The sequence below is a fragment of the Crotalus tigris genome, unplaced genomic scaffold (assembly GCF_016545835.1).
Source record: "Crotalus tigris isolate CLP2741 ecotype Arizona unplaced genomic scaffold, ASM1654583v1 scf7180000018371.15429387391:27106975, whole genome shotgun sequence".
Classification (NCBI taxonomy): Eukaryota; Metazoa; Chordata; class Lepidosauria; order Squamata; family Viperidae; genus Crotalus; species Crotalus tigris.
Window position 1 is genome coordinate 6,242,839 of NW_024096970.1, and position 13,676 is coordinate 6,256,514.

The window sequence follows — 13,676 nt, forward strand, 5'->3', positions numbered from 1 at the left end:
AGTTCTCCAAAAAGGATTATCCTAATCTTAAACTTGTATCTTTTCAGGAAATTCTGTTCACTTATGATTTACTCTATTCTAAGCAGATACAAACATATGAAACCTAAGTCATTCGAGCCTAAGTAATCTTAAAAATATTAGTGTCTTAAGGCAAATATACATAGAATAAACAAACAAATAAATCTACACATATAAAATAGGCCAAAATCATCAAGGAATAAAAAAATTATTTAAACCTGTAACTGTAATTATGGAAATATTTGTATGTCATGTATATTTTTACATGCTATAAAAGTGAATTTTCCATACACTTAAAAGTTTTTAGCACATTAAATCTTTTGTTGCTCTACTTGAAGAGCAAACATCTTCATAACAATTATTAATCACGCTATGAAACCCAAAATTATGAATTACATTATTAGGGTTATTTCAGAAAACAAATGCATTTTATTTAAATACATTTTATATACACTTTCCTGTTTTAAAAATCTCAAGAAAGTTTAGAATAAAATTATAGGCAATAGATATTGGATATTTATACAAATAATGTGTAATTTTGCCTATCTACTACATACAGTCCCCAGGTTGAGAGATTTGAGTCCTTGCAAATGGTACCAAATCGACATTTTCTGTTATAATCCATGTATGAGCAATACAGAGTACACTATGATGATTCCATGTCAAGATTTTATAATGTAAGTCAGTATTCCATCTGGTATAAAACTTGCCACTAGAACTTTATAGTCTTAAATCAAAACAACTACATGGAAATTAATTTTCATATCTAAATTGTATCAAAGAAGTTTTGCAGTGTTTAAAATTTAAAATACCTTATTAAAATGATCTCCAATTACATGCCATATCCTGGACCACTGCAGTCTAATTCTATTCATGTTATAATAGGAGATTTCAACTATTTTCTGCAAGCTGAACATCCGGGGATGGTGAGGGGAAGCCAGTTCATCCATGGAAACAGCACACAACCATCGAACAAAATCAACTAAAAGTTTAAGAAATAAGACCTGTTAAATATAATAAATCTGATACAGTTATTTTTCATTTCGGGAGATATTTTTCAACATACCTATTGCATTTCCATCTAATCTAGTTGAACCAGTGAATATCCTATGAAAAGCAGAGAAGCAGTATTAATCCTCAACATATAGAATATTAAGGCGTGATCATGCTACAATACTGTATTTGATTTTGAAGAAACAAAATTTCTATATAGTACAGATAGTCCTCGACTTATGACCACAATTAAGCCCAAAATTTCTGTTGCTAAGCAAGACAATTATTCAGTGAGTTTTACCCCAATTTACAATCTTTCTTGCCACAGTCTTGTGAAAAATGGTAATATGTTGCCTTTTTCAATGCCATTGTTAACTTTGAATATTCACTAAACAAACTTTTTAATTTGAGAACTGCCTATTTTCAAATTGCAAGACAACTATAACTTTAAAGTATTATATGGCATTTTGTGTTGGGGAAGGAAAAGACCCAACAACAACCATGGAATTTGTTTCCAATGTTAATTCTCATTTTTTGACTGAAATCTAACCAAATTGTGATATAATTGATTTATTTATTTAAAAGTATTTAAATTAGTATATGAATCCCAAAATGAATGTTACATCCTACTGAAATAATTTATCATACTTCATACAGAAACAATACTATACCTGTCCACTGCTACCACCACACTTTGAGAACTGGTTTCTCCTACAGATTCCTGAATGCTGGCTATTTGTCTTCTATCAACACTTCCACCAACAAAGTTACCTTATTAGGAAAAGACCAAAATTAAGTTGTTATATATAAAAGAAAAGTCATTATTAGGATCCATCATAAGGGCTATTTCACTGTGATTCAATAACATATAGATAAGAATTTAAAGAATTACAAAACTGGCAGACTGAGGTGATCATTTTATTATATTACATGTGATTCAGAAACTAAGGGAGCTCATAGAATGACAACATGACTGAAGTTGTGATGAAATGTGATTTATAGGATTTGTTCAGTTTCTTATTTTTATTATCATAAATTACATTAAAAAGCATTCGTGCAAGGTTAAAATAGTTAGGTCCATCAGAAATAATAAAACTGAGCATTTTACTACAGTGACAAAATGTTGTGATGGAAATAGTATAATTATAGGTAAAAGGGAGTCAAATTCTCACCCAGTCCAAGTCCCATGAAATCTTCTCCTCCGGATGTGAAACCTTTGAGACTCCCTTCCCTTTCACGACCAGACCCAGACAGATAGCGTGTTTTAACTCCAGTTCCTATCAGCTGTGCTAACTCCAGCTGGCTGATGCATTTTAGAATCTAATGAAAGCAAATTCAGTATCAAATCCAGTAACAACAAACTTTCTAAATGAAGTATTTCCAAAATCTAGGGTAAACTCTATATAGGCAAAGGCTTCCCTTTTTGTTCCAATCTTCACTGAAGAATAGCTCTCTATATATAAACAATATTTTAAGTGTGTTATAAAGTTTTCAAATTTGGCTTCATCTTCCCTATTTTTGGTGTTATAACAACCATAGACTTATGGTACTCACTTTGTCTCTTAAGCCTTCGTCCCCACTCTCCAAAAATAGGCGGAAGCATATTTGCCCATCTATTTTACAGAGATAATGATATTGCTAGCTAATGACAAAATAATGACAAAATAATCTGAAATGTAGTCCCTTGACCAAAGGACTGTTGTTGTCCGGTTGTTATTGTTATTATTATTAAATTTGTTTGCTGCCCATCTCTGGCTGATGAGAAGGGAGGCACAGAATGTATGGGGGGGGAGGTGAGATCTGCTATTGGCCCATCAATCACCTCCAGTGTTGATATTCCCCCATTGGGCCCCAAAGTAATAGGCAGAGCTAAGTCTTCATACCCTTAAAAAAGGTTGGGAGAATGGGAGCAAATCTCCCCTCAGGAGGCAAGATGTTCCAATGGCCAGGAGCTATGGCAGAGAAGGCATTTCTCCTCCCGGAATTCCCCAACTGATGGGGTCTACCACATGCTTCCTCTGACAACTCCTCAGTTCTAAGTTGATAAATAGCATTTTACAGGTAGTCCTTGACTTATGACCATAAATGAGCTTGGAATTACAATCATAAGTCAATGAAATTGGAAATGATTTTTTGCAGTTGTTGTTAAACAAATATGATGGCAGTTAAGCATATCAATTTTCCTCAGTGGGAGTTTTTTGCCAGGAACCAGACATAAACATTGGAAACTGGCAAAAAAAAGGTTGCAAATGGTGGTTATTTACCTCATGCCAGGAATTTCCCAGATAATTGCCATCAGTGTGTGCCACTGTAATAAGTGTTTTAATTGTATCTATGTTCTTCTGCTTCATTTCTGTGATGCTGGAGCTGGCAGTCAACAAGGAAAAGCGAGCAAGTGCCTGAACATAAGCATCTCGTTCAAGCTAAAATATAAAAAACAAAAGTTGAAATAAGCCATTGTAATTTAAAAAATCCTCAAAAGAGATAATATGGGCTGACAAAGTCATATAAGGCTAGTTAAGATGGAAGCCTGATATGCAGATGTGAATGGGTGAATATGAAAGATAGGAATAAGTATTTGAATTGAGAGAATTAAAGAGGAACCTGCCATAAACTATATCCAGTGATACACAACTTTAGACCAAGGCTAAGAAGTAATTGATAATTTCAGAATGCTGTTACTCTGCATTTAACATTGTATCTAGTATGTATTGCATAAGATAACAGTATACCAACCTGCATGCCAAAAATGCAGGCTATTCGGATAGCACATCGTATCCCTTCTAAGCACAATGAGGCCACTTCAGTATCATCACAGTTCTGAAGACCAACACTATAAGCAGCAAGTAACGGAGTCCATACAAGCTAACAATGAAGAGGTAGAAAAAAAGAAATAGCTTTAAATTTATGATCATGTAAATGCATCTTGCGCCAAAGAGCAATCTAATATAAAGACAAAAGTGACTGCTAACTTTAACACAAAACCAAGAAATAAAGTAAGTTTTGAAATATCTTTTTAAATTTTGTCTATAGCAAAATCTAATATACATCCTCTTTCTTCCATTGTTTCTAGCCTGTCTTTTACACTTATATGTCACTGCATATTCTAAATATTCAACACACTTCTAATTTCAGTTTTACATTTGCCATATTTGAAAACAATGTTAAATATCTTTAAGTTTAATTTCATACATACTTTGAACATAGGTCTGACATGATCCAGATGAGTTGCACTAGTAAAGGGTGCCTTTGCATGGCTTACTGCTTCCATAAGGGCTTTAGCAGTCTTTGCCATTTGTTCCATTTCTAGATTGTATAACAACCGTCGCTGCTTCTCATTGGATACACCTAAAAAATATCTTGTTACTCAAATATGTTTTTAAACATTCATACACCCACACAATTCTAAACAAGGCAGGATATAGACTTTAAGAAAAGATATACTTTCTACATTCCCCCAAAAACCCGATTTAAAATACAGGTAGTCCTTGACTTACAACAGTTAGTTTAGTGACCATTCGAAGTTACACTGCAGTGAAAAAAGTGACTTATGACCGTTTTTCACACTTACAACCAATGCAGCATCAACACGGTCATGTGATCAAAATTCAGCTACTTGGCAACTGACTCATATTTATGACCATTGTAGTGTCCTGGGGTCATGTGATCACCTTTTGCGACTTCTGACAAGCCAAGTCAGTGGAGAAGCCAGATTCACTTAACAACCGTGTAACTAACTTAACAACTGCAGTTATTCACTTAACAACTTTGGCAAAAAAGATTGTAAAATGGAGCAACTCACTTAACAAATATCTCACTTAGAAACAGAAATTTTGAACTCAATTATGATCATAAATCAATCAGTAAGAAATCCTATACCATTTCAGACTTCAAGGACTACCTGTAAGCAATAAAATAACCAATACACTCCAAAGATCAGTAACTTATTGTTAAAAGCTATTCTATTACAAACAGGCCCAAAGTGCTCCTTGGAACTCCTACAATCTTTAGTATTGACTTCCATTGCTGTTATTTTATTAGGGTTGACTCATTCTGGATGATCACTCTCTATTATCAGATACCCTGCCTGGTCAAACAGAAGGGTAGCAGTAGCAACCTCCACTTTGGAATAATCTCATTCTCAAAACTTCCAGACATCTCTTAAGTGATAATCCGATATTTGTGATGTGGAAGAAAGAGTCTAGCCATCTGGTAAAAGTCATCCCGAGTCCCCTGCCTGATCCCTTTCCTATCCTGGGGATCAACTGTCCAGGCTAGAAGAGGTGGCAGGTAGAAGGGGAGGGAGTCTCCAAACAATGCCAGGGGATCAGGTAAAGAAGAGGCTGCTATTGCACACCCATGGCCAGGTTAAATTCAAGTTTTTAAATGCGTGATTTTAAATATTATAAACATTCTTCATCCAAGAAGTTTTAGTAGATATTTATTTTGCAATACCAGTCTGAGAGGTAAGAGTGGCTGCAAAATATATTGGCCCAATGTAATAAATGAACACTGTACTCACAAAAGTTTAACTGCTTAATCCACAAAGTAATGGTATGCTAAAAAAAGGCTAAGTATTTTTTAGAGAAAAAGTCATACTTGGTTTAGTAGATTTGGTAGTGATTGCATATTCTTTTGTGTCCTTCATTGCAATTTTCTTTCCTTCTATTTCATCATAGATAGTAGACAAATATTCTTCTGGAAGATCTTTACTGTCATTTATCCCACGGTTCATTTTAATGTATTGTTCTTTTGTCATCTTATTCTTTACCTGTTAAATTCAAATATCAGTAAAGAGAAAATTTTAAGTTCCTAAAAATTCAACCGTACCTGTCTGGCAAAATCTTTTTTTTATATGTTTACCTGAGGACTATGCAGGTCTGTTGTCAGCATTATAATAGAATATGCTAAAACATAAGCAGTATCGGCACTGGCAAAGAGAGTTTGGCTGGAAAGAAAAGGAAAAAAAGCAAGATTTTAAAATATTACATCTTTGTCTCTGTTACCCTCTTCGTATATACCAGTGATGGCGAACCTTTTAGAGACCGAGTGCCCAAACTGCAACCCAAAACCCACTTATGCATCGTTGGGTGCCCGGTTGGCTGGGTGTGGCCAGTTGAGGGTGTGTGGCCCATTGGGTGGGTGTGGCTGCGGTGGTAACGGCAGACTGGGTGGGACTAAAAAGTTCAATCAATCAATTCCAACTTTGCAAGATCATTTTTTTTTCCCCACGAGAAGTTGAAATTGACTGATTGATTGAACCTTTTTTTTTTTTTTGCACACGACAGCTGAGACCTAAAGCAAAAAGGTTTTATAAAACTCAGCTGAAGGCCTAGGACTGGGGCGAGGGCACGCGTGCCCACAGAGAAGGCTCTGAGTGCAGTCTTTGGCACCCGTGCCATAGGTTCGCCACCACTGGTATATACAAAATGATTCTTATTGAAAACACTCATTTTAAAAATGTCATTCAAACAGAAAAGTAGGAATTGTTTATTTATCTGTAACTAGAGGTTTTTCTAGGTTTTCTACCAATTTCAGCACAGAAAAACAGGAACTTGATAATTCTGAATGTCTACTATCTCAGTAATTCACCATATGAAAGAATTACCACAATATATAAACAGAAAACCTCTAGAAAAAATATTTTTTATAGTTTGGCTTGCATCCTAGAATAATATTTCTGCTTTTAAAATATGTATCTAACTGAAAAAAATGTAGTCTTAGCCTATTTTATTTTAAACACGTAGAACAAATTCTAACTTGAAATGTCCAAATGTCTTGAGCGTATACCACCCAGGTTGGCTAGAAGTTTGAGAGTTGCTGTTCCGTCCATATCTGGAGGATGTCAGGTTGAGAGTAGCTGACAAATAACTTGTGCTTATTTTTTTAAAAAGAAATACTTTGTGCAACTAGGTAGCAGGGCAATTGGCGTAGCTAATCATTTCCTCAATTTTCTTTTAATGGAGGCTTAAAAAATGCACTCAGTTGCATTATAACATTTACTATGTATTTATTCATTAGATTCCCTGTCTTGTGACTGATCTAAAGTCATCAAAGAGCTTCCATGAGTAGATCTACACTTTGTCTCCTGATCTCTTTCAGCACCTTAACTATTACACAGAGTACACCATATATCTCAAGTTACCCTTGATTGCATTCAATATATCTAGCAGCAAATTTTTCCATTAGTCTATCAATCTTCTGAGCTTCACCAGGTAACCGAAATCCTTCCAGAAATATGCGTAAAGCAGAGACAAAGTCCTTTCCACAGAAATCAAGCAGGTCTACGTAGGCATACATCACTTCCTTGTTAAATTTGTTACTATCCCCCAGAAATTCTCCCACTTGGCTCTAACATGAGGAAAACAAAATGGAAGAAAGAGCATTATTAATGCTTCATTTTTAAAAACTTTACAATCTTAGCTACTGTGTATTATTTTTATTCCTACTGGTACCACATATAATTAGAAGAATTTAGGTAAATCTGCCAGTGTAGGCCAGGGATGTCTCCTCTGCTTTTTATTTGCATTCTATTATTTCTAAGTAAACAGTCGCACCATTTTAAACTTAATTGGCGTCTGATAAAAAAGGCTATAAAATCAGAACAAGACAGCTCGTTAACAAGCTCTAAGATATCTTAGGTATGTATGTTCTTTATGTAATTTATTCAATTTGTATGGCTGCCCATCTCAACAAGTGACTGTGATGACCAATCATAAAACAAATTAAAAACAAATTCTCAGAAAAGATACAAAAATTAAAATACATAAAACCCAAGGAAGGTATCATTATTGTTAAAACAACCAGGAGATGGGACCTCCCATGCTCTTGGGAGGCCACAGGTCCTGAAACAAAGTCAGGTCTTCAGTGGCCCTACATCTGATGCGGAGTGAATTGGAGCAATTTTATCTTTTAGATGCTCAGCATGTTCCTCACAATGACTCTGTAAGTGAATGGCAGAATAACAACCTCCATGGAGGGTTTGTGTAACTTTGTCGCCAAACTGGACATCAATGTTCTCCCAATAAATGGAAGCATCTAAATACAACTATTAGATAACTTAGTCTAATATTTAGATTCCTTTATAACATGAAATACAAAAAACTGTGAGAATCACGTGAAGATGTAAGATGCAACTTGAAGAAACCCAAGGTTTTGTTAATGTAAGATTTAGCCTTACAAAACACAGACGCTCTTCTTGATGCAAAAACTGTGCTATGTCTTCTGCTGTTACTCCAAGCATTCCCTGCTCTTGCAGATATTGTAGTCCTCTCTTGGATTTCTTGTTAAATCTATTTGGTGCAGATAAGACAGAGAAGGCAGAGGAAAAAGTGTAAACTGCTTGTATTGTGACTCTTGTACTCTTGGTGCAAGGCTGGCTTCATGCAACAAGCTTAAGAGAAGTAGGGATATACGCAGATATAGGTGCAACATACTTAACTTATTTTTTGTGCCTTTGTTGACATATCATGGAAATCTAGACTAACATATCTGAGTTTATGATTCAAAGTGTTGAATGAACTTAGAAAACTTAGAAAATGGGTTATGTACCATAGCACAGAAAGAGTCTTTAATATTAAAATGATTTTTAATGATTTTATGGAATAATTTCTTTGGGCCAGGAATCAGCAAAGAGCAGAAATCAGCTAAAAAATAATAATTTGCAAACAGAGGGAAGAAAGGATTACAGACTTTAACATGCTGTTCATTCAATGGCATTCAATTTATCCAAAGAAACAGTATGTGATTTAAAGAAAACATAGCATTTCCAATTTATAATCATTTATAACAATCTCTATCCAATCATACATGCACTAAAACAACTATATTAATGAAACATTTCTTCAAAATGTATATTGAGAGTTTAAAATTTGGTCATTGTTAATTTTGCATAAATGATTTTATAAATGCAAATGCAAATAAAGGGCAGTCAGTAAAATGAATTTGCTACTTGAGACCATCTGAAGTGCACTTGGTTTTTCATTCTAGCTTACTTGATAACACCTTCATTTTCCTACACAGCAAATAAAACAGCAGCAAATAAAAAGGTATCTATCAGGAAAAGACTGATTGGAAACTATTCCAGCATTAATTTCAACTCACAGTTCAATCCCATGTTCAATTATCTCTTTTTGTTGCTTGATGACCTCAAATTGTTCTGGATCATCAGCAATAGCAGACTGGATGCCGACACTCCCAATTCCTGAGGATACTGTTGAGTCTAAAGAGCTTGCGCTGCTTCTTCGTCCCCCAATCTCCAAACATCTTCCTTCCCCTATTTCTTGGCCTGAAGGTTTGTCTGGGCCTGCACATAAAAAAGAAGAGATACTCAAAACCTATATACAACTGAGAAAAATGTATTTATACCACTGCACAAACTTAAATCAGAGCTATAAAAATCAAGATGTAAGCCTATTCCCAATCTCCAAATTTTCCAATAGTCCACAGAGCTAATAGATCAAGAGGAGGGGAATTGGCTTTTCATATGTGGGAATTCCAGGAGAAAAATACTTGCTTGTCATTATGTTTTTTAAAAAATATATGTTATTGATTTTTTACAATAACAACCGTTAGTGCTTGATAAATAGTGTGTTGTCTGGGTTCATATATTTAAAAAACAATCAATAATAATTAAATTCTATAGTTCCATAATCAATATATTGATTAATAATATATTGCTTTGATCTTCTCTTCTTCCAGTAGTATTCTCCTTTTGCCAACATTAAACAAATATAGTTCTTAATATTTTTGATACATACAAAGTTGGATATAAACATTTTTCTTGTGTTTGTACAAATAACAGTAATATCAGTATATAATATCTTTTCTGATCAGCTTATGTTTCATTCAATTTATAAAAGTCATCTTGTTAACTCACTATATGTCGTTTTCAAGATTCTTATTTAAGCTTAATTTCCCCTCTGTATTCAAATCATCCTTATCAGTCATAATTTTCTCAAAGTTAATTACCTTTAAATATCCAAACTTTCCATTCACATAGACCATCATCCCAATATTTTTACATTTCATATTTTATAAAAAAATAATATACTATTTCTATAACTTGTCCCTCATAGGACCTTTTTATATCCATAATTTATCTATTCTTTTAACCATATTCAAACAAGTGTTTAATCATATAGTACTCCATCTGGTAAGTCGAACCAAATCTCTTGAATCTAACTCTAGCCTTCTTCTTTTGCCAAGTATCTTTCCAAGTCAGTGTGTTCAACTTGCAGGGGATTCTTCCTCTATTTTTGTAAATGTTGTTGGGAATAGAAGAGACAAGTTAAGTAAGACATGCGTTTTTTGTCTCCCAAACTTTAATGATTCTCCTGGCTGCTCTATAATCCATTTTGTTAGATCTTCTTTCCTATCTTCAGGTTTGTTTTGAAGCCCTGAAAAATAAGATATCTTTTCCATTTCCATTGTTATGGTAAAATCTTGTAAGTTTTCTTTTGTTTGTATTAAGCTATGGTTTTCTTCATCTATAGCTTTGCTCTTTGGGTCACTGTCCTCTGGTTTGTATTCTGTTTTCTGGTTTGTTTATTCATTCTTTGTCCTCGTTTTCTGAGAATTTTTTAATTGTAAGTTTAGGTTAAAGATGTGCTCATTTATATCATCAAAGTTGTTTTTAATTTCATCATGATTTGACACCATTGTCATTTGAATCTGTCACAGCATTGCATACATTTCCTCCTGAAAAATATTTGCCTTTCCTTAGAGTATTGCTCCTGCAGGCCTCTGTTATTCCAGGCTGGGGCCTTCAGAAGGAGACATTAGGTGTGATTTCCTGTTACTTTTAGATAGGTATGCAACATCCATTTTATCTCCCCACTCCAGATATTCTTTCACGGTACCATAGTCTCTATGATTAGCTTTGTTAAACCAGCCAATCTTAAAATCCAAGCAACCAAATCTTATATAGTTCTTATCTTTATATATGGTTTTTACAATCCAAGGCATTTCCAATTGTCAAAGCACCACTGAAAGCATATTTTATAACAGTTCTTCTATTCAGGGTTCTTACAATTATCAGCCAGCCAAAACGGCAACCCAGAATGTTTAACCATCCAGTAAATTCCCCCTTAAAAGATTAGCCAAAAATCAAAGTTTTTCTTTGCCTGCAGACAATTCTTGAACTTAGAGATCACCACTCAGTAAGTGTTTATAATCCCAGAAGGTCAGCAGTTTTTAAAACAAATATAGTTCTCAATCTGTAGTAGGTGGCCCAGTGTATTTTCTTTCCTCTGTTCCCAGCTGCTCTCTATTTCGCTAGAAGTCACTGAGGTTCAAAGGAACAAGTGGTTCTTTATTTCTGGGCATCTTGCCAATTTCTGAATCAATGTAGCTGTTGTTCTATGCTCTAATCCTCCACTAGGATATCAGTAGCTATTCATTTTCCAACTTTTAAGACAAATAATTATTTTTTTATAATTTCAGTCAATACTTTTTCAGATATGAAATCTTAATGGTTTTCATAATTTTCAGATTTATCCAGACTACATATTATTAACTTCATTTCAATATATTTCTGTCCCCCATAAAAATTAAATCACTGCTTCCGTCTATGGAAGGGTGGGGATGTGATTCCCCTCCCTTCTCACTTTCGGAGCATTTTTTGCTTCTTGGGGATCTTTTCCAGGAAATCAGTTACAAATTAGGAGAGAGAAGATCAATATTCTCACCCAGTTCCAAGCACGCTGTTCACAGTTGTTCTAGTTACTGCTTTTGGACTTTGGCTGCTGGTAGCTTGGGCTAGCCACTGATGTGCAGCTAGCCTTTCTCCTGTCGGTTTTGAGGGCTTCACCTGGATCAAATGGATTGACTGCTGTCTTTCCGTGATCCACGGGGGGGGGACTCCTTCGTCGCCTCTCTGGGGCAACTTAGATCCATTTGGGGTCCCCTGGCAGGGCGAAGCCAGCCATGGGGTGCAGAGCTCCAGTCCCTCAGCCGCGTACTACTGCGCAAAACCCCATTATAAATGGTTTTTAAGATAATTTTTACTACCATTTTCCTTTATACAACTCTAATACATATTCAGCAGACTGTGTCATTTTTATATACTTCAGATCAACATTCTATACAATATATACACTATATACATTCAATATCTATCTCACAATAGCCTTATGTATATTTCCAATTTTTGTTTCTATTATCTATCCATGTATACCATTTTTCCCAAACTGCATAAAATTCTGACTCATCTTTTTCTTTTAGTTCTAAAGTGAATTTATCCATTTTGGCACATTCATATATCTTCTGAATAATCAATCCCTCTGGTGGTATATTGCGTTCCTTCCAGTGTTGCGCGAATGCAATTCTTGCCGCAGTTAATATGTGTAGAATCTAATATTTTATTTTCCTGTCAAATTTCTTTTTAAGTATTCCCAGGAGAAATGTTTCTTAGTCCAATATCTTTTCGCTTCGGGACACAGCCACCAAGCATGAAAGAAGGTATCTTGACGATGGTTACATTTCCAACATTTTGGGTTTTGATTCGGGTACATTTTTGCCAGGCTTGCTGGGGCTAAGTGCCAGCGGTATAGCATTTTATGCTAATTTTCCTTATATGCAGCAGATTTGGTTATGGTGTAATTTTTGTTCCAAATTCTTTCCCAATCTTCTAATTCTATATTGTGCCCTATGTTTTTTGCCCATGCAATCATCGGTTTTTTCACCATCTCCTCTACTCTATCAAATTCTAATAAATAATTGTATATTTTGGATATTAATTTTCCTTCGGGGCCTATCTATAGTTTGTCTAGTTATTTTGGTTCCGTGTCAATTCCATACTCTTCCACATCTTTCTTGTATCTAGATTGTAGTTGTAAATATGGCCACCAATCGATAGATATTCCCTGTTCTTTTAACAACTGATTATTTTTGAGCTTTCCCTGTTTGTCTAAGATTTCTGAGTATCTGGGCATTTTGCTTATATCTAATGTGTTGGGGTGGATCGTTGCCTCCATGGTGGATAGTCAACCAGGAATTCCATTATAAATATTCTTATATTTGTTTGTTTGTTTGTTCATTTGTAAAATTTTTGGACTGCTCAACTTACTACAGAGTAATTCTGTTATAGTTCCCAATTTAGTAATTCAGAAAGTTGCTAGTTAATTGGAACTAGAATCCTATTATCTCATAAAAGTACCATAGGAGAATAGCAACCCCCCCCCCCGAGAAAGAAATATTTTGAGAATATTGAAAGGCAGAATATTATATTTCCCCAAAGGATCTTAAAGGCAGAAAGGCAGGCCCAGTTTTCCTTAATAGCCCCAGGCAGAGGCCAGGTCTGTAGAAATGCAGATTTGATAATCCCATTCAGAAAATCTGAGGCCCCATTCATGAACAAACACTACCAGGCAGAAGCCCATTCAAGACAGGTTCTTTTGAAATCCGTTGCAGCGAAACTGATAGCTAACAATAGCAGAGTGATAGAATTAGAACCAGCAATCCCTCACCCAAGAAATCAAACACAGGAAGTAAGCCATCAGCCACAGCCCACGAGAAGCAGGATATGATCTTTCGGACATAATAGGATTAACCCACCACCATTAGAATACCAGAAAGGCACACTGAACCTCAGGTCAAAGTTCATGCCACAGAACAGGAATTCCAAACACAAAAACCCACAAAAAGAAGGTATTAAAACCCACCAC

At 35.0% G+C, this 13,676-nt stretch overlaps 1 protein-coding gene across 3 annotated transcripts in view; it reads right to left on the reverse strand.

Moving 5' to 3' along the window:
• ARFGEF2 (ADP ribosylation factor guanine nucleotide exchange factor 2) overlaps window positions 1-13,676 on the reverse strand; it is a 50,283-nt gene that overhangs the window by 14,461 nt on the left and 22,146 nt on the right. For all 3 annotated transcript variants that reach the window (XM_039351239.1, XM_039351238.1, XM_039351241.1), the window contains 12 exons: window positions 9,115-9,316; window positions 8,192-8,303; window positions 7,157-7,362; window positions 5,875-5,959; window positions 5,611-5,782; window positions 4,208-4,359; window positions 3,748-3,876; window positions 3,276-3,434; window positions 2,184-2,331; window positions 1,683-1,782; window positions 1,085-1,125; window positions 831-1,000 (listed from right to left, as the gene is read on the reverse strand). In XM_039351239.1, the coding sequence (XP_039207173.1) occupies window positions 831-1,000; window positions 1,085-1,125; window positions 1,683-1,782; window positions 2,184-2,331; window positions 3,276-3,434; window positions 3,748-3,876; window positions 4,208-4,359; window positions 5,611-5,782; window positions 5,875-5,959; window positions 7,157-7,362; window positions 8,192-8,303; window positions 9,115-9,316 (1,676 nt within the window). The remainder of the gene's footprint in view (window positions 1-830; window positions 1,001-1,084; window positions 1,126-1,682; window positions 1,783-2,183; window positions 2,332-3,275; window positions 3,435-3,747; window positions 3,877-4,207; window positions 4,360-5,610; window positions 5,783-5,874; window positions 5,960-7,156; window positions 7,363-8,191; window positions 8,304-9,114; window positions 9,317-13,676) is intronic.